This window comes from Gopherus evgoodei, chromosome 12 (assembly GCF_007399415.2).
Source record: "Gopherus evgoodei ecotype Sinaloan lineage chromosome 12, rGopEvg1_v1.p, whole genome shotgun sequence".
NCBI classification, from domain to species: Eukaryota; Metazoa; Chordata; order Testudines; family Testudinidae; genus Gopherus; species Gopherus evgoodei.
The window spans coordinates 17,033,232-17,054,561 of record NC_044333.1 but is presented as its reverse complement, the minus strand read 5'-3'; the positions used below and the strand labels follow the sequence as shown (position 1 = coordinate 17,054,561).

Sequence of the window (21,330 nt, the reverse complement as noted above, 5' to 3'; positions counted from 1 at the left end):
CAGTGACTAAAGGGTGCTCATTGCTATTACAAAGGCTTATTTATCTGAAACCTCATGTGGAAGATGACATAAAAATAGGTGTATGTATGCTTTATATAGTATATGCTTTCTTTTTCACGTGTGTGGATTTTCCAATTTTGACATCTATTTGTATCATAGATTCCAGTTACTTCTGGGCTTTTAGATTCTTTTGTGTATTTTTCTCAGTTCATTAATGTTTGAATTTTATCCCCCACAAGATACGATTTAAGGTGGGTCAGTATTTCAAAGAAAGCAAATCCTTTTTTCTAAAAGCTCATTTTTCTGTGAGCTCTTTACTCCAGTATTTCAAAGTCAGTAAGCATTGCATAGAATTAATGGATTATCTATGTATTTATTTTTAAGGTAATGATGTTGGGAGGAGTTCATATGGTGCCATGCAAGTGAAACAGGCCTTTGATTATGCATATGTTGTTTTGAGCCATGCTGTATCACCAATAGCTAAATATTATCCCAACAATGAAACTGAAAGGTAAAAGTTTAAATGTCAAGTCAAACTATTAGTTTTAAATACACAGGAATATATGTAACTAATCTGTGCTTTGTTTTTGTTTTGTTTCATAGTATATTAGGTAGAATAATTAGAGTAACGCAAGAAGTGGCCTCATACAGAGAGTGGATATCTAAGCATTGGGGAATGCAGAGTAGGACTGAGTCTTCATGCAATGGTAAGATTTGGCTACCCAGTGTGATGCTTGCTTTGCAAGCTTTTTGCATGGTCGGCAATCTAAACATTTTTTTGCTGCCTTTGACCCAGATCAGTTAAAGGGCATAGGTCTGAATATGACTAAAGAAGTGGCTTCTGTCTATACGTAAGAAACAGGAACAGTTTAGTTTTATACCACAGTGACAATTGCCTTAACACAATCTACCCTGTTTTGACATGACTGATTCTCCCTCTACTCTTGCTCCTTATTTTACCACTTTTCACAAAAACACCCAGGGCAAGATTTTCAGAAGAGCTCTCCACCCAATAATTCCCATTAGGAACCCAAATAAAGAAGCCAGAATTTTTTGGACTGTTGAGTACTCAAGGGATCCCACTGGGGGAAAATGGGAGCTAATGGGTGATGAGCACTTTATAAAACAGGTCATTTTATTTAGACTCATAGATAGCTGAGCACTCTTGAAAATCTATCCCAAAACAATCCTATCCAAGACAAGGAGAGGTAATTGATAGACCACAGAAATGTGTTTTTCCCTTTTGAACTTTCATGTAGTTGGGCTATGCATAGTTGGTGTCAGTTTTTCATCACATCACATTTTGAGTATGGGTCCAGTCCTGAAGCTCTTACTCATATGTGCAGTTAATTGACTTCAGTGGGACTCCTGAGGAAATGCTGTGCTGTTTTTACAAAATGCAGCGCTTAATAGAAATTAATACTCTTTCTTCCATTTACTCTTTTATTCCAGGTAATGGAGTAACATTGATAGTAGATACTCAGCAGCTGGACAAGTGTAACAATAATCTCTCTGAAGTGAATGAAGCACTGGGAAAATCTAGAAGTAAAACTTCAGAAACACTCAGTAAACATTCTTCAAATTCTTCATCAGGTCCATTGTCTTCCTCATCTTCTACATTGTCCAGCTCTAGTGATGTAGTAAGTATTACAAGTTTTTGTTTGAAAGTTGATTCGATTTTTTTCTCGTTTTGTATATATACAGAGTGTAGCAATATAGGCATAACCAATCATTTATTACATATCTCAGGTTTGTGAACGGGGAAGCTCTTCATAGAATTCCTATTTATTCTAATGAATTGTTTTGCCAGAAAACACACAACTGGCATAATGTACCTCTATATTTGTATGAAAAGTGCTCTCCCTTATAGGAGTACAATCACATTCCTTTGCCTCCTTTTCATGTGTAAAATACCTGTGTTTCAAAAGAGATAGGTAGAAATAAATATGATGTAAGAAAAATTTCAAAAATGCCTGAAACTCTTGTTTGAATAGACACTCTTCATTTTTATTTTTTAAATCTGATTTGATTATACTAATGTAAAGATCTCATGGAATCAGCCATGCATCAATGTATTTGCAAGCCAGCGCCCATTTGTTGGTTGTTTTTAGAGTCCTGGATTAAGAGAATTAATATTTAGTAGGACCAGCATGTTTATCTCCTCAATTTTGTCCACTTTAGTTTTATTTTAAATATATAAATTTACTAACACCTATATTTGCATGAAGGATTCTGACGGAACACCATGCAAAACCTCTAAACAGTTGAGTTGCCATCAATCTACTACAAACAGAGTGGGGTCACAAGAAATAGCATTGGAATCCTCCCAGTCCAGTGGGAAAAGGCAAGGCAGCCAAACAGCTAATTCATCCAACAGCACAAACAAATCTCAGGTTTGTGAAATGTTTAAAAGAAATCTTGAACGTTTTAATTACTTTAATGGTATCTGTTCTCCTGCAAGTATAAAGGCCTTATGGAAAGGACAGCTTGTGGTGAAAATGTGGAGCCTTTCTTTTTTATTTTTTTTCCTGCTGATGTTCATTTCTACTTTTAAACCACAATAGGGTAAGGGGGCTGTTTTCCTTGTGAGGTATTGCACAAATACAGTTGTGTGATTACCCCCAGAGAAAATGAGCCTGACATGTTAGCTATCACCTGCTTTTAGCTGTACTATAAGGATTTATATTCAAATTTAAGACGTGGCTCCCAAATTAAGAGTTTCAGTTTTTATTGGAGAAATGCATATTTAATTAATTTAGCATAAAGATCAAACTCCTCTCACCCCTGCCTTCCCCAAAAAATTATGATAAAAAATAATTTGACTGACAGTCTCAAACACCAAAAGTCTAATAAGTCCCTCTTGTTAAACAGTAGTCCTGTGACAATACAGAAGTCTGGAAAGTCATGATTTCAAAGCAGTGTTCGATTTGCACAACTTCAGTTTATGGTGACATGTCATTTTTTACGGGAATATTGTTAGAACAGATTAAATATTAAAAATAGTCTGGAACTTCATTCCTGAATGGTGGAGTTTCAGAACTATTTTTCTACTTATTTAGATATAAATATTTTTACAGACATCTGTTAAAGATTTCCAGCGAATAGTAAATTAGACACTTTGCAAACTAGGCCCTGTGTATCTCAAAGGGTGCACCATAAAGCACTTTCTGTGCATTGTGATGTGGGTGAATGTTGCCCTCTCCTTGTGCAAGAAATACCATTGGGTGTTCCTCATCTCTCCCTTTTTCTTGACTCTGAATCTGTTTTAATAAGGTTTAGTGCAACTGGTACCATTCTGGCTTGCATGTAGCACACAAGTAAAACCAGTCTTATCCTTTTTAAAACACAGGACTAACACTTTACTTTGTACCTTGAATTAAGTTATGTAATCCTGCCTCTCCTTTAATTGTATTATTTAAGGGTGGAGCCCAGCATCTTGTTTGTGTCTCTTCTGAGGTTGCTGATGTGAAAGAGAACTACTTGTGCTGTGGGCTAAGCACAGACATGCTTCTTCCTTTCATGTTGAGTTATTTTCAAATGCACTGCCTCTTGAAGTTGTAGTGTTTTCGTTTTTTTTTTAACCAGTAATACAAGTGTTGTAACAGCCATATTCTATTTACTCTAATGTTGATTTACCATGTCCTTTTTCTTTTACAGCATGGATCAGCAAGGTTATTTCGCTCTTCTTCCAGCAAAGGCTTCTCGGGTCCAACAAACTCAAACCACGGTACCTCTGTGACAAACAAACAGCATCAAGGCAGCAAATCACATCAGTGTTTCACTGTCAAAAAGAGGAAACACAAGAGAGACGTGCCCCTTTCTGACCTTTGTAGATAGTTGCCTATTTTATGACTGTTCTTCTGTGTGCAATGATCTCATGCTACAGGATAGTTTGACAGTGACTCCTTGGATCTCTTGTGGAGCTTCAGACTGTTCAGACATTGATTAGCAAATGCATTTTTTTTCCCAGCTCACCACGGAATGGATCATGAAGATTGATCACTGCAAAAAGAGGAAAAAAAGCTGATCATTTGATGTCATATGCTACAACAGGGTCATTTAGCATATAAAATCTTGAATGTAAAATAAATTTATCTCCCATCAGCTCATGCTGAACTGTAGAGGTAGTATTCAGTGTGTTTGGCAGATTACAAACAAAACACAAAAAAAGGAAAAAAAAGGTGAAAAATTGTATTTTGAGGGAAATCCAGCCTTTAAAGATGAAAAAGTAATTTGTGCATGATTTTTTATTATTTTTGCATATACCATTTTATTGTGTGTGTATATATAGATGACCATATAGGAAAACTGACATTTGTAATAGTGGATTTGTTAATACTTTTTACATAACATTACTGTTTAAATTGTAAACAGAATTTTTCTCAGGATTAGTTTGGAAAATAATCTGAATTGTCATCTTAACATCTATATAAAGACACTACTAGTTATATTGCTCAGAATTGCTTTTCCTTCACACTGAAATGATTTAATAGAACATTTATGATCTTCAGAAGTTATTCCTCTAGAAAGAAAAAGGTTTATGGTGGCAAATGAAGTCTCATTTGTATAAAGTGTACATGTCCTTTTGTGTAAACACTGACCTACTGGTCAACTCTGACAAATAACCTTCACCTTATTTTCTAGAGTTCCATCGTCTTAGGCAGTGGGGGGTTTTCAGTTTGTCTGTCATCCTCTTCCCACCACCCCACCAGCAGTCTCCCATTTTTAAAGAAGAAAAGCCACTTCAGGATTTTTGTCCTTTTTGTTGCAGTAAAAGTCAACTCCATTTGTTACAAATGTTTGCATTCTTGGGCTGCTCCAATCCCACGCCTTTTTGTTTGTGCCTTTTTTCCCCTCAAAGTCACTTTTTCTTGTTGGTTTTTTTTAAATACATTTTTGCTAAACTCATGGGGGAGAGAATAACTGTTAAAGCTCTAAGTAAATTTTCCTATTAAAATATTTTTCTCATTCCCCTTTTATGCATTTTTATATTGACACTAATAAAAATTAGTCTTCAAATAATAGAAATATAGTTTGTATTGCCTTAAAGACCCAAACCTTTCATAGCCTCCTAGTGCTACTTCATTGAATTTGTTACCTTTAATCAAAAGTTTTAACACTGTCTAGTTCAGTTACACTTTAAATTTTGGTCGCAATAAATGTAATGCCATGAAAGCAAATTAAATGTATGATTACATTCACATGTATACTTTGGAAAATAAGTTGGGGGCACTTTAATGATAGAATGTTAAGTGGCATTTACTTTAACATTTTTTTTCTTTAAAGAGGAAAAAGTTTGTGTTCAGCATACCTGCATGCATTTAATGCAGCTGTCTTGGACATGATGTTTTTATAAAAAGTACTGTTGGCTTTTAGAACTACTTTTTTTATATACGTATACAAAACATTGCAGACCAACCTGACCTTTGATGGGCAGTGATCAGTGCAATGACTTTTTAAATAAAATAATGCGAAAACAAGACCCAAACTAATGTCATCACTGAAATAAACATTTTCAACAACCTATTGGTGTTTTACTTCAACAGGAAAATATATATTCCAAAAGATGGAAATTCATAACATTTACTCGTACAAACATTAAGAGCTTAAAAAGTGATGTTAATCTGACAGTTTTAAATTTTAGATTCACATTTTTATTCTGATCAGATAATTTTTTATTAAAAAGATGTTGCGCTTTTGTTCATAGAAACTAGTACACATTGTACCACATTATGCATAATCACAGTATTTATTTTGTTTTAGATTATTGTGAATGTGTAGATTTATGTTCACCGCTTAGGGAACAATTATTTATAAATTATATTAATCCAGTATTGTTAGCTGCTATTAGCAAAACTGTTCCAAACACTTAATACTTGCAAAGATCTGTATTGCATTTACCACACTGAAGTGTTTTTAAAAAGAATCACCCTCATTGTTGAAAGCAGATGAACTCTTAGGGTTCAGATATTAGTGTTCCAATAAGCATGTGATAATTTTAAGGTGGTGGTAGCGGGAAGATAATCTTGATTCCGTTGGGAATTTTAGGATTGCCTCAATTTATGGTTTTCATAAATTTAATGGAAAATAGCTTTTCCAGGACTGCAAGTTTCTTTTTGGTAAACAGTATCTTTCTAAAAGAGAAAAGAAGCATGAAGGAAAAATTGAGGTGTATTTTACATTGCCTCAAATGACCAGCATTGTATTCATAAAATACTGTATATCTTGCAAATCTTTATTTAAACAGAACAGTTGAACTGTTCATTTTTCAATCTGAAGTAAAATACTTTCAAGACCTTTTAGTTTGCCTGCTCATTTGTCTTGTATATTTCATCTCTGTATTTGATTCAAGTCTAGTTCCTTTTTGAGTTCCAGTACTTTTGTGAAGATTTTTGTGACTATATGAAAAAATAAATGTTTAATCTAAATACTCTAGTTTATCAGCATTCTTGACATTCACACATTTTTTTTCTTCTGCAATATTGTAGCTAGAACAGGATATTTAAAAGCTCCTGTTCATAGTATGATTTTTTTTCCTCCATTTTTCCTGATGTACTACTACTTTGTATGACTGCTTCTTCTTTGAGTGATTGTATATGTCCATTCCACTTCAGGAGTGTGTATGCCCAGTGCACTAGCATCGGAGACTTTTCTGTCTGCAGTACCTGACTGTGGCACACGCAACCTCTGCTGCCTCATGCTTGTGTGTGATTGTTTAAAGGGCAGAGCCAACCCCCTTTAGTTCATGTTTACTGCCCAGGACTACTGTTGGAGCATTCTACCTTACTGCTGCAATTTTTACCTTGTTCTTAGTGTTGTTAGTTGATAGTTGAGTATGAAGATATTTTTAATATTAGGTTTTCTTTTACTAGTACATGCATCTGACGAAGTGGGTATTTACCCACGAAAGCTCATGCTCCAATACGTCTGTTAGTCTGTAAGGTGCCACAGGACTCTCTGCTGCTTTTACTGGAGTACTTTGTATACTCTTCAGTTCCCGCTCTTTGGGTATTGGTGCCAGGGCATGCCTCAGACTCCAGACTTCAAGCCTCACAATGGAGGCAAGGAGCCAGTGCTGGTTAATGACAGACTCTGAGTGCATAGGAGAAACTCAGATCTGGGATTGGTGCTAAATCTACAGGAACTTTAAACCGAGAATTAAAAAGGACAAGGAGATCATGCTGAAACACTTTCTGATGGAGGCAACCCTATGCCATCCTCAGATTCTCCTTGTCTGGGGCATGCACTGAGCATGTTTGCTTTGAGTAGGAGCACTCCTCCGGTCTTGGCAGAGGCTCGACCTCAATCTTTTCCAGTACTGAAGAGGCGGCACCGGAAGACGGCATCAAAGAACACAGTATCCAGAACACTGGGATCCCCAGCACTGAAGTCCAGCAAACATGCTGGAAAGGAGGGTAGAGTGCATTTGACACTGACAGATAGCACCTCAGACAGGGTAGCTGACTCTGGCCCTTGTATCTGCCTTGTTGAAATCAACCTCTAAGGTGAAACCATTTGGCTCAGCCGTGCTGTTTTCATTAGCTCAGCAACAGCAAGAGACTGTCCCAATGCATTCAACACCTGAGGCCATATGCCATGGCACGCAATCTGCCAAGTTTCAATACCAGCATTGCTGGTGAATCAAGAATTGTTTTAACTTACTTTGGATGGTCATTCATGAGGATTTGCAGACTACTGACGTTCAGCACCTGGTACCATGGGCATCTCTGGGCACTCTAGTACCTTGTACAGTGTTGCTGAAAGACAAGCCAGCAGTGATTTCACCAATGACATCCTCTCTGGACCCCGGCACCAACAGGAGCTGCACTTCCTTGGTCAGATGAATCTGGTTCATCAGAGTTGGAAGTTGGCACTTGTGCCACACTCCATCACATTAGCCATGTATTTCATTAGCAGCAAGAGGCCCTATTCAGGATTGGAGCTCTCTGTGCTATGTGTTGTAGAAAGATACAGTACAAATCCAGAGATGGTCCTTGTATCGGAGTTTAATTTTGATTGGGACCAGGGCAACTGAACTTCAGACTTTTTTTTCCTGGAACAGATCAATGTACTGTACCAATGCATGATCCTACAATTTTAAATACAAAAAGAGGGGAAAACCAGCCACTAGGTAGATACATACTTTTTGAAGATACTTCAATGCCTTTTCTTTTATGAACCTTTCAAAATCCAGAATAACAAAGCTCTTTGTTTTCTTGCTGCTTCAGCTACCAAGAACATCTAAAGTATTTAGAAGAAAAAATAAAACATTTAAAAAATATTCTTTCATAGGATGTCAGACTATTGTTCCTTTAAGTTTTACCTTCCATACTGATCATTTTTAAAAAAGTTTGAGTATTTTTACAAGGCTAGAACTTATGTAAACTGTTTGTTCTCATACTCCATACCATTCTTGTAGTTTATAGAGAAAAGCCTGATTCTTTTTCCATGGAGAGTTTTTACCTTATAATGAAACAAGTTAACCAGCCAGTAAACAAACTAACTTTGAGTGATGGTCCCTGTTGTGTTCCACTGATGGTTTTACAATTGTGCACGATGCATCCTGACCTGGAGAATTTGAAAGTAGCACCCAATGATCTGCTGAGGTGATAAGGATGGGGTGGACTGCCTGCGTCTCCAGTTCCGTCTCACCACCGCATGGTTCGGATCAGAACTTTCAGTGTCCTAGTTTGTGACGCACCTTTTAAAAATTATTGTACCTAGTTTTAGAATTTTGCAATTTTTATAGTGTGTGAAGCTTTTTTTATAGTAGTTTTACTGAGTAAGGTAGATAGTGGTTTTTTGTTTTGTTTTTTTTTCCCCCCAGTACCCCGCACACACCCATGCAGACTATGTTGAAGACCCCAGGCTTTAAAATCTGTGCCTGCTGCCCATGTTCCTTCTCTGTTAGCGATGAACATCAATGCTGCATCTATTGCTTGGGAGAAGCCCACATTGCATCCAGGTGCTGTATCTGCCAGTCATTCCCCAGCTGTACCTGAGAAGGCCAGGCTCTCCACCTCTGGAACTGTGGTGCAAGATCTGTGTCTTCCTGAACTTCACATTCTATGCAGGCACCTGAGGATTTACAAGGCTTGCTTCTTATTTTAATGATTTTTTTTCTAACACCTCTTTTTGCTAAACCTTGTGGGAGGTAATTTGTAGGAAAAAAAAATGACTTTAGAAAATATCTCTGTTTCAAGTTCTTTGCTACATCTGATATTTTAAAAATGGACTCCCCCCATGTGTATGTGGGGCATTCCTTATGACCCTGAAACAGATCACACAACTATGTGATCAGAAGTTACTCAGCCACATTCCAGTGATAAACTGAAAATAAAAAACACCCAGTAATTTAAGATGATTGACGTTACATAAATACAGTGTTTTGACTCCAGCTGGAGTCTCAATAAATTGACTCTTCTGCATAAAAGTGAATAACTAACTCTAGAGCCAAAGGTCTAACTGATAATTCTGCATTACCCTTCCACTTTGCTCTGTGCTATCTGTACAGTACTATGTAAAATCTTTGGTTGACATTCTTTGCTGTACTTTGTTTTTCCATAGACTGTTGTATTTTCTGCTTTTCCATTTTAGTCACATCATCTCTTATTAGTGCATCACTTGCCACTCCTACAGCTTACTCATGTCTGCCAGCCCCACTGTGGTTACTATGTATCTAGTCAGATTGAGAGGCAGAAGCATGCCAACCCTTTTAGTCTTGGGTCATGTCAGATCCTTCTGCTTCCCTCAGCAGCGAGTAGGCAGTTCTAAATATCTTCTGTATTTCAAAGTCCAAGTATTGTAATTTATTCTTGAGAGAGGCGGATGGCATTAAGTTTCTAAATGATCTTTTGGTATGGGATCTGGAGGTTGCATTTCTGAGAAACCTCTGTGGATATGTTAGGCGGCTAAGAGACACAATTAGGTGAAGAGACCTAAGCAGCACCTCAGGAAGAGTTCAGCCTGCAGAATCCCCTCTGTGTAGCTACTGCTTTAAATCACAAAGTAGGAATGTCTGCCAGGCATACGCTAGAGAGAGATTTGCATTACTTAATGATTTTTTTCTAATGTGCAGCGTTGGCCCACGTGCATATTTTCTGTTCAACTTGCATTGCTGATGGAATAGCTGGATAGATCTTCAAATGCTCTGCTCTGTGAAATCATAAACACCAACATTTATTTATTTAGCATTACAGCTCTGGGTGAATTCAAGAAAAGATCTAAAGAAGCATGGCTGAGCCCCAAATTTGTCTCATTGTGCTCCCCAAACTACGTGGAGGGGAGATTGGATACATCTGTTGCATCTCGGGTGGAGCTGAAGACTTGGAGAAAATTATCAGGTAAGGCACAAGTTTTGTTTTTCAATCCTGCTGTCAAAGCTTTTAAACACTGCATATTGGACGGAAAGTCTTGTGTGTCACAACCTAAAGAAGCTACGTTACGTGGCATAGGCCTGCACTTTGGCAGCCAAAGGTTATGAATGCTATTCTCAGTGCTACATATGTGGTTTATGTTACAGGATGCCTGAGAAGGTGTACATTATGCAGCACTGGCTCATTAAAGATTACTCTGGGCAACTTCCAGCATAAGTTGAGAATACAGGCCAATGATGAGGTCTACACCCCACTCAGGCTCTGAATAGGTTAATGTGGACCTGTGAGGCCAGTTGTGTTACCTGGCTGCACCTGAAGGGAGAGCCATACTTACCTGGGGCATGAAACCCATCTGGGTAGGAGCAGGCCAGTTTTATTGTAAGGAGTAAGTTCGTAGCAGAAAGGAGCTGCAGGGAGAGTGTCTGCAGTCACTTTTTGGCAACAGAGATGTGGGGAGGATGAAGTCCAAGGGAAGGAGAGAACAAGTAAGTTCAGGGATTCTAACCCTGAAAGACGCGTCAACCTAGGGAAACTGCAGGGAAGAGAGCCTGAGAAAGTCTGGGTAGGAAGGAGCCCAGGGAGACTGGAGTGGGGAGTGGGACTGCACCAACGTTGGTTGCTGGTTACAAGGTCCCTGGGGTGGAACCCACGGCAGTTGGAGGGCCTGGGTTTTCCTACTTGCCACTGGCAAGGTGGCATAAGTCTGGAAAAAGGGACAAGGACACTAGAAAGCCCCGAGGCAAGGGTCTGAGGAACAGAGGCCTAGAGTGAGGATATTGGACTGTTTCTGTGTGGGCGTTCTGTTCCCATAGAAGAGGTTAGCTAAACTGTGACCTGGCTGGTGACCCAAATTACTGAAGAGACACCATCGCAGTGAAGGCATGACTGTCACCAGGGGGAACCTGAGTGGAAGACAGCTTCTATGTTACACCTGGCCATGAGGAGATGCTCCTGCAGTGAATGAATTCCTTTACAAGGCTATTTAGGATTATGGCAAGTGATCAGAGATCTTCCGACAATGGTGAATAGCACATGAAGAGCTCTTATAGAAGCCCCTCTCCTAAGCCCATGGCATGCTGTCTAAATTTTCCCTCTTCATCTTTGTGTCAATTTTTTTAAATACCGGTGTGTGTTATACTGCAGCTCCCTTTCCTCATCTGTTAGATCCAATTGCAGATTATCATATTTTCATGTATTTACCTTTATTTTATTAGTGTTGATTCTCAGTCTATCAAGTGCAGAATCCTTTGAAATAGACAGGTCTGAAATATCTTGAAAAACTCCTGTTTCATTGTAACTACAGAGACATTAAGCAATAAGGAAAGCAGACTTCTTAATTAAGAATGAGACACGATTTCTTGAAGCCACATCACTGGGCACTAATAGTGCACAGACCTTTTGTTTGGTCTGTAAGCCTCTTTTTGTAGCCAAATAGTGCTTCCACAGAATTGTAAATAGTGTATCTCAAGAATATTTTCCAGTTATCAATGACATAAACATTGGAGTTTTTTACTGTGTTTTTATGCAAGTCATTTTTCAATGGTTCCGATTCATAGTTTAGTCTATAAGTTTAAAGTTCTGGTGCTTTGATGGTTTTTAAATATAGACCTAGGCAAACACTGAGAGTGAATTGGCTAGGATTTAAAATCCAAATCGCCGCCTTTACTCTAAAAGCAGCAAAGAATCCTGTGGCAGCTTATAGACTAACAGACGTTTTGGAGCATCAGACTAACACGGCTACCCCTCTGATACTTCTTTACTCTGTATCCCATTTTACCTAAGCAGCTCAGCCCAATGTTTGTGGATCCAAGAGGCTCAAAATTGGAACATCAGCAAAAAGGGGCTTTGAGCTGATAACTGTGCTGGTTAGCATTTCAGCATTATATTTAAACCAAATCCATTTTAATTTGAACTGATGTCTGTGGTAGCGTACATTAACTAGTAGAGCACGATCAGCAGAAAGACCCTCAGCCTAGAAGCCAGTCTTCTTCACCATTGGCAACTTTTCTTTATCAACTGCCATCAAAGCTGTTCAAACTAGCAGGGGCACTCTATACCTAGGCAAATTGGCTTGCCAAAGAACCACATACTGAGGGACTCTGAGCAATTAATCTGCTCACTTCCCAAATTCTGCAACAGATTCAAGGAGCTGGATACTCCTGCCATAAATACCTTCTCTATAGGATTGGCAAAGAGCCTGAAATCATGAGTCCTTTTAAAAGATTTTTCTTTATAAACTCAGGCAGTCAAAGTACTCATTGCCTCAGCATGACTTCTGTGGTCTTTGGTGAAACAGCCTCCAGCACTGCATCAAGTCACTTCCCAAAGCCTGGGATGGGGTGAGGGAGAGTTTGATTGTGCTCTGATAGAAAATCTCCCTCCGCTAAACTCCAATCACCTCCATCTTAGAATTTTTCAGGCAGATTTTGAATTTTGGGTTGTAAATGGACATGCTCAAGGGACAAACGTCTGCTCTTGAGGTAATATCTCTCAGGACCATGGTTAGCTACTCCATCAGAACCTCAGATCCCTTCACCTGACAAGCTGGAAGCTCTATGGCTAAATCCTGGAGAGCTGGTTTGCTCAGAGCAGGTTCATCAGGTCCTGTTAGGGAGCAGGAAGCTCTCCATCAGGGCTACTTGCCTCTCAAAGTGGAAGCAGTTCTCTCTCTCTCTCAGCTTCCCAGTGCGAAGTCTTCTTGCTGCAGGACATCCTCGAGTACTTACTACATTGAAACAGCAAGGTATAGCTGTCTCCTCGATCAAGCTTCACCTTGCAGCAATATTGGCTTTCCACCCTTAGCTGGACAACCAGTCAGGTTTTTTCATGAAGTGTCTATCCGTTTCCTCAAGGGCCTAGAAAGATTATACTTCCAAGTGTAAGAGCCTGTCCTTCCCAGGCACCTAAACCTGGTCTTATTGAAACTTATGGGTCCCCCCATTTGAGCCACTGGCAATGTGCCCCTTTATACTTTCATGGAAGGTGGCTTTCTTAGTGTCCATTACTTCAGCTAGAAGGGTCTCGGAAATCCATGCCCTCATGTCAGAACCTTCATAGTCTTCCTTACGGATAAGGTGCAGATACGTCCTCACCGTAGCTTCCTTCAGAAGGTGGTTTCCCGCTTTCATAGCAATCAGGCAATCTTTTTCCACTTGTTTTCTACCTGAAACCACATGCAAATAGGGAAAAACAGCAGCTTTATTCATTGGACATGCTCTAACGTCCTATATAGAAAGGACCAAACCATTCCGTAAATCCATCCAATTGTTCATAGCGGTAGCTGACAGGATAAAAGGTCTCCCCATCTCGGCTCAGAGAATTTAGTCTTGGATCACATTGTGCATTCGCACATGTTACAAGTAGGTGGGTGTTCCACCACCAGCCATCCTGACTGCCCATCGAGAGAGAGAGGGAAATCACCCCCATCTCTCTATTACTTGGGACTTCTAAGATATAAAATGTAAAACCAGTTATAGGGGTGTTTAATTTCCTGTTGTTTCTGTGAAGGGACACCTTCCGTGTCAGAGTAAACCAACAGAGTATTTATTGTAGTGAATATACTAGAAAAAGATAGAGATGAATTCTCTATTTCATATTAAGAGTGTTTAAAAGTAAAGAAAGGGCAGGAGTAGAGTCTGTTGGAGTTGCCAGTAGTCTGGCTTTAGAAAACTTTGCCAGGAAATATATTCAGGAACATGGAGGAGGTTTAGAACAGCTGAGAAATAATGAAATGATTTCTGAGCAGAGAAACCTATGGGGTTTTGTGAGCAATGTATTTGAGGAAGAAACGGAGCAGAAAAAGACGAGCTAAAGTAGTGAAGGGAATAGCTGTTGAATACCTGCTTGTGGCTTGTAGTTCATTGGGAAGGAAATTGGATAAAAAGATGGAGTTACTCAGGGAAGTTCAGCAAATGCTGGTGGCCTATAGAGTAGACCGTGATCAGATGTTGGAAAAGATTAAAGAACTAGAAAGGGGAGAAAATATAGTAGAGGAGGATAAAGAATTGTTTCCCATCCCTATTGGTATGGTGGAACCGACTGAGGTAGAAAAATCTACTGGGCCAATAACTAGAAGTAAAACGAAAGAATTAGGTCAGGCTGACACAGCACCTTTAGAAGCAGAGTTGGAGATTAAATCTGAAGAGCCACGAGACGAGTAAGAAGAGGAACTTAACAGTACAGAAGTTACTAACAATCTGCAGAAAAAAAGAGGAAGTCCTGAGGTGGCACCCCTGGAGGTGGAGACAAGTGTCATAGAAAAGGCGGTTAGTGACACAAACGAGGAAATAAGTGAAGCAAAGGGGGAGGAAAAATCCTCTTCTTTGTTAATGCCAGCTTCTGATAGTGAAGAAGCAGTGCCTTTTAGAATTGGTCATTGTTCAGGGATTGGAAGATACATATCACAGGTAACACACGTTGCTAGTGCATGTGATGTAGTAATCTCTAAGTTACAACAGAGAGAGCTACAACAACCAGGGAATAGAATTCCTGCTCCTCCACCCAATACTACCTTAGCACCATATAGAGTAGAAGATCCAGTCCCTTTGGGTGGACATTCTAAACTTGACACACAATACCAAGAATTTCGTGGGTCCCCTACACCCCTGTGGTATATGCTGGTATCACCTGGTGTACCGGTAGAACGCCCTACTACACCAGACTTTTAGCGGACTAAGGGATGTCCTGCGTCAATGTGGAGATGCTCTGAATGTAAGACACATACATTTTATGGAAAATTATCCTACATATCCAGGATTATCTCCAGTGGAAAGTTTTGATGGTTCAGATCAGGAAAATGTGAATCTAGGTAGAAAGAGTCAAGAAATAGAAACTGTAGATTCAAGCTCAGATGAAAGCCTAGATCCTGATCCAGAAGAAGGAGCTTCAGGTTCTAATTCTGATTGTCCTGTAGCAGTTGTTCCAGATATTAAGACCTTAGACCTAGTAGCTAAGCAAGTAGGAATGATGGAGGATTCTTCAGTTGCAATGCATGCACAAGGTGTGCAAGAGAGAGCAAAACTGTTTGGCTTACCAAGGGAAGATTGGGTTAAAATCTTACAACTCACAGTGAATCGAGCATTGTGGAGTACTTTGCCACTTGAGTATAGGATAGGAGAGAGAACTTTTAATGAAACAGTAGCCCTATTGGAACATAACCAGCACCCAGGGCAAGCTGGAATAGCAAGTCTGTCTAACTTAAAGCAGAAAACTAATGAAACTCAACAGCAGATGAAACTGATGTGAAGTGCAGCCTGGCAGAGTCACATAAGAGGAAACAGATGAACTGCCATACATCAGTTTTTTGGTTAATAACTCTCTTCCCCAATTAAGGGAAATGGTTGATATGCATATAACTGATGAGATTTCTTTAAAGAGAGAATTAGCCTTATTGGCTAAGGCATATGCACAGGGAGGCTATAAATTAGGTTGGCGTGGAGCCCCTGTTGCAATACTTCGGGAACCACAAACTAATCCCACGGTGAGGATTGAGGGACCTCGACCTCAACCAGGGTTAGGACGAGGAGCTCCAAAATTCCCTAGGTATCAACATTGGCAAAATGACCCTAACCCACGTAATAACCCTGGACCTTCGAGTGGCCAGGCCCCTTGACAGGGTTATGCATTTGGATCCTATGTAGGGGCCCGGGACCATGTTTCTTTCTTTTCAGATGCTGCACAGAACAATTCACGTCTGCAGAGACCTAAATCACCACCTCTGCATAAAACTGAGGACTCAGTTGTAAGAATGTTTAGGACAGTGCATCAGATGCTTGAAGCTCAGCGACGGGATATCCGAGAACTCCATGCCTGTGTGAATGAGCTGATGATGGAAGGCCAAGGCCCAGCAACCTTGAACTGTCCAGTGGCCTCCGTTGATCCATCCCCTTTTCCCCAGTGGACAGCCACTCCTCCAGAATTGGCTGCCTCTGAGGAGATAGAGGAAGAACCCCTAGACTATTTTTCTGCATATGCTGCATGACTACAAACAACCCCAAGTGTAGTCATAACCCCTTTAGGCAGGGATACAAGTGGGAGACCCACAATATCTGCAGTGATAGAGGGCCTCAACAGGAATCTTCTTATAGATACTGGAGCAGCAATTCGTATTCTCCATGTTAAGGATCCTAGATCCTCTCCTCTGTCATCAGGGTGTACCAAAACACTTGCAACTTTTGCAAGTAATCAGGTTGTTACCACACTTTCTAGACCCTTTGAAGTACAAATAGGTCACCTAAGAAAGGATCATTCCTTTGCATTGATGAAATTAGCAGACCCGAAGAATTGTCTATTGGGAACTAATTTCTTATAGAAACCAGCGTGTGTTCTTGATTTGTGTAACCGATTATTGTGTCTTTCAGTAGAACAGGCAAAGGATGACTTTCCAGTAGTCATACCTGAGTGTGGCATGATATCTCCAGTGGAGGACTCCGAACCTGAGGGGTATGATTTGAACAAAATAGTGGCTAAGCATGCAGACCAAACTGAGTTACAGATGTTAATTCACAAGCATGCAGATGCCTTTGCTAAACACAAACATGAGTGTGGATGCATGGCAGTCACTATTGTTGTAGAAGGAGGAGAAATTTCAGCCCAAAGACAGTATCCTTAACCAGAACAAGCAAATCCATACATAGAAAAGACTATCAAGTCTTTGCTGACACAGGGAGTACTATGTAAATGTGCTTCCACTGCAAATTCACCTATTTGGCCTGTCAAGAAACCAGATAGTTCATGGCGCCTCACAATAGATTACAGATGCCTAAATCAGGTCACACCCACTTGTGCCCCCACAGTGGCTAAAATGCCAGATCTAATCAAATCCTTTGATCCAGAGGCTATATGGTTTACTGTATTAGACATCAGTAACAGCTTTTGGACATTGCCATTGGCACACATTTCACAGTACTGTTTTGCATTTAGTTTTCAGGGAGTGCAATATTCTTGGACACGTTTACCCCAGGGATATAAAAACTCTCCAGCTTTATTCCATGCACAAATGAGGCGGATATTGTCACAATTTTCTAAACCAAATGTTCTATTTCAATATGTAGATGACCTGTGTTTAGCAACACAGACAAAAAAGGAGCATTTAGAAAGACTTGATGAGCTCCTGCAAATTCTAAAGGAAGCAAGGTTAAAGTGCAACCCAGCCAAGGCCCAGCTAATGGCTAATTGTCTCTCTTTCTTTCTCTGACAAAGTGGGGTAGAACCCTAGTGCAACAGAAGGTGGATGCAATCCAAACATTGCCTTTACCACAGGAACCAATGGCTTTAAGAGCTTTTCTAGGTTTAACTGGGTACCACAGGGATTTCGTCCCTAATTTTGCTTCTATTGCAGGTCCTTTGTACCAACTACTAAAGAAAGATGTACAGGGGAAATGGTATGAGCAACACACGGAGGCAGTATCCCAACCAAAACAGGCCATTATCAAGGCTCCAGTGTTGATCATTCCAATCCTGAAATACCCTATCATCTGGAGGTAGCGGTGGGTGTTAATGCATTAGTGGCTGTGGCTTCACAAGAAAGGCATGGGAAAATCAGACCTGTGGCCTATGCCTCATGTTTAATGCCATCAATTGAGCTTAAATATGACAATTGTGAAAAGTATCTATTGGCAACCAGTTGGGCCATACAACACTTTTTCTTTTCTTTTCTTTTCTAAATGGCCTCAGCCTGATCATATTATACTCATCGCACACTTCCCTTCAGTTTTTACTGACCAAAAGGGTAAAGAAAATGGGCAAGTCTCAAATGCTCGCTTAGTCCACTGGGCATTGCTACTGCAAGGGAAAGATATTGCAGTCAAACCTATTAGGACACCATCCTTGTTACCAACTGCTCTATTGTATCAAGGAGAGCCACACAAGTGTCCCAGTTTTGATCAACTGGATCTAAGGAGGGAGGAAAAACAAAAGCTCTTTCGACCTTTAATCCAGGAGACAGATTCAATTAATAGGTATAATTTCTTTGTTGATGGTTCTAGTTATTACCATCAAGGCAAACCCTATACTGGGTTCGGAATCTATGCAGTTCCCCCTGAGGGGAAAGGAGAGCCCTAGGAGAAGGCATATTCATGCACTCCCCATTCGGCTCAGTATGTTGAATTAGCTGCAGTGGCTTGTGTTGGAGTACTGCGTGCAGTTCTCCATCACCACCACATACCAAAATATCTGTCTGTTTTCAGACTCTGCATGAGGATGCAATTCTCTCACGGAGTTTCTACCAAACTGGGAAACAAATGGATTTACATCTTCTGATGGCACACCTATTAGGTATGCATCACTGATGAAATATATCCATTGGTTAACAGTAATAGTTACTGTTTCAGAGCAGCCAATTAAGGTTAAAAAAAAGTGAAAGCTCACTGGAAATTGGATCCTTATGCTATGGAAGATGAGAGAGCTGATAAATTGGCCCGAGAAGGAGCCTGATCAGGAGAATTTTGGGAAGGAAAGGATCAGGAGTATTCTGTTTTTACCCCTAGTCCTAAATGTCCTAGACCTGCAACTTAATTGGTACAACCCAATATACCAGATCTAAAAGATATGCAAAAATTGGATAAGGATATAATGAGAGTAATCCTAGAGCTTTCCAAAATAGGTAAAGAAGGGTCATTAACAATAGACCCTTTGTACTAATGACATCAATGGCATTTACAAGTAGTAGATGGAGTTCTCATGTATACAGGAGGTCCTTTCCCTGTGTGGGTAGTTCCAGCTCACCTTCAGAGGGAAATGATGTACATGGTCCATGACACTCCTACAGGAGGACATCAGGGAGTGGACAAAACTGTCCAATGTCTTGCATCTGTAGGATGGTGGCCACTTCTTAGGATGGATGTGCAACAATATTGTGAAAACTGTCTGGCATGTGCCCAACCACTGCCAGGGTCTTAGTAGAACAAGTCTTCTTTTACTGGGGGATCCCTGCAAAGGTAGAATCAGACCAGGGATCACACATTTCACAGGACAGTTCTTTAGGGACTGTCTTAAATTAATTGGAGTCCCGCAGAGACTACACATCCCATACAGACCACAGTCATCTGGGATGGTGGAACGAACCTATCGGACTATAAAAGTGATGTTGAGGAAACTGGTTGCTGCCAATGGACGTAACTGGGACATCCTCATGCCTTTAATTTTAAAGGCATTGAGGGTGACACCAGCTGCATTTACTGATAAAACACCTTTTGAAGTGATGACAGGCCGAACAATGAGATTACCAGAACATTTAATTTGGCACACTAGTGGCACTCAATTCGAGGGAATAAAAACGGATACCTACCTGCAAAATCTGCAAAAACATTTGATTCACGTCCACTTGCTGGTAGCTGCCAAATTGGGAAAATCTAGACATAAGGCAAAGGCTTACTTTGACAAAAACCAAAGAGAAAATACTTGGGAGGTAGGAGACCCGGTAATGTTGTGGTCATATAAGTCACCAGAACATGGGTTGTGTAACCGATGGATCGGACCTTTCCGAATCATTGATAAACTCAGTTCAGCAGTATATAAGATCAAAATAACAGGAGGAAAGCATAATAAAGACCAAATTTATCATGCTAACCAATTAAAGCTGTATCGATCGTCCACGTCGCAGGAGCAACTTCCTCTCAGGACTTAAGTGAACAGCATCAGATGAAATCGTAACAACTGGAGCCCAGCAGATTGCAACCATGAAATGGACATTGATATTTCTGACTTACTACACCCTTATTGTTGCTCTAAGGGTAGGACCAAGCCAAAATCTTAAGTCTGAAACTGAACTATTGCAACCCCAGGAAACCAGACGACCCAGTCGTGCTCAGTTGCCTGAGCCCAAGCAACAGAACGTACCAATAAAGAAGGAATGGACTATTATACTTAATCCAGAACTTATCAACAACCCGATTCAACAGGTTAAGGGAATTAGGGGTGAGGATGTTACTTTTGAATATCAATTTGTGGAAGTAACTGCATTACCCTCTAGGGGTTGGAAAAAGATGTGGCCTTTAGATGAAAATTCTAAGGGAGGAGGATGCAAGACATTTACAAATTCAACTTCCCTGAAACATGGTATATCTTATGGAACTTGGAAAAACAAAGCTAGCTGTAATAATTTGATAACGGGGAAGTTTAACCTTGTATAAGCTTGAATATGAGGATCAAGAGCGATATGAGGTGCTCATTATAGCTACCTTTCAAACCAAAACAGGAAACAAAAGATATGTCCAAAATATTACATTTGAACTTAAGGTTCAGGACCCAGTTATTGATTATGATTATGATCAGTCAATAACAAATGATGTAAATTGTCCAGTTTTAAACCCAGGAACTGCTAGCGGTCTTATCACAATGCCCATAGTGGGGAAAATAATTAAGTTCAATTTATGCATATTCCTGTAGTGCAAATTTATCCAATTGGTACTTAGGAGAATTTAGCTATTGTCAGCATACTAAAGTAGCTTCCTTTTTCTCAGTACGACGTGTGGATAGAATTGTGGCCTATCAGCAACGAGTGCGAGATATTGTTCTGTTGAAGGATGATAAAATCTCTAAGTCAGAGACTCCTAGGAGAAAGCGTAGCTTGAATCTCCTTGGAGGTTTAGGATCCCTAACAGGACTATTTGGTGCAGGAATGTCAATTTGGAACCAAGCGGATATTGGGAAAATCCGCAAGCATATAGATTATGTTAAAAGAGGAAGCTAACCGAGTAGTCAATCCAGTGTTACAGGGAATAAAGGGATTGGCACAGGAAGAACGATTTACTGTCTATAATATGCGTGATATAAACCAATTGTTTAATGAAACTCAACAGAAAATTAATCAGTTAATTGCTTTAAACAATGATCAGAAAAGGGATCAGCATTTGGGGAAAGAAATTATATGCTCTGCATATGGAGAATATGTCGTAAATACAATCACTAATGCATTACAATCCTTAAAATTAGGAGAAGTTCCTGACTTAATTAA

The 21,330-nt window shown here is 39.9% G+C and overlaps 1 protein-coding gene and 1 long non-coding RNA gene across 5 annotated transcripts in view; one reads left to right on the top strand and one right to left on the bottom strand.

Moving 5' to 3' along the window:
* Positions 1 to 6,302, top strand: part of TENT4B (terminal nucleotidyltransferase 4B) — a 52,154-nt gene extending 45,852 nt beyond the window's left edge. For both annotated transcript variants that reach the window (XM_030582268.1, XM_030582269.1), the window contains 5 exons: positions 385 to 511; positions 604 to 707; positions 1,453 to 1,640; positions 2,229 to 2,393; positions 3,658 to 6,302. In XM_030582268.1, the coding sequence (XP_030438128.1) occupies positions 385 to 511; positions 604 to 707; positions 1,453 to 1,640; positions 2,229 to 2,393; positions 3,658 to 3,837 (764 nt within the window). In that variant the 3' untranslated portion in view covers positions 3,838 to 6,302. The remainder of the gene's footprint in view (positions 1 to 384; positions 512 to 603; positions 708 to 1,452; positions 1,641 to 2,228; positions 2,394 to 3,657) is intronic.
* Positions 3,920 to 21,330, bottom strand: part of LOC115660649 — a 33,268-nt gene continuing 15,857 nt past the window's right edge. The window contains exons 3-6 of one of the 3 annotated variants that reach the window (XR_004002870.1): positions 19,101 to 19,304; positions 8,144 to 8,241; positions 7,663 to 7,757; positions 3,920 to 4,002 (exon numbers count right to left, since the gene is read on the bottom strand). This is a non-coding gene — a long non-coding RNA (uncharacterized LOC115660649). The remainder of the gene's footprint in view (positions 4,003 to 7,662; positions 7,758 to 8,143; positions 8,242 to 19,100; positions 19,305 to 21,330) is intronic. The other 2 variants (XR_004002869.1, XR_004002871.1) reach the window with 2 other exon arrangements.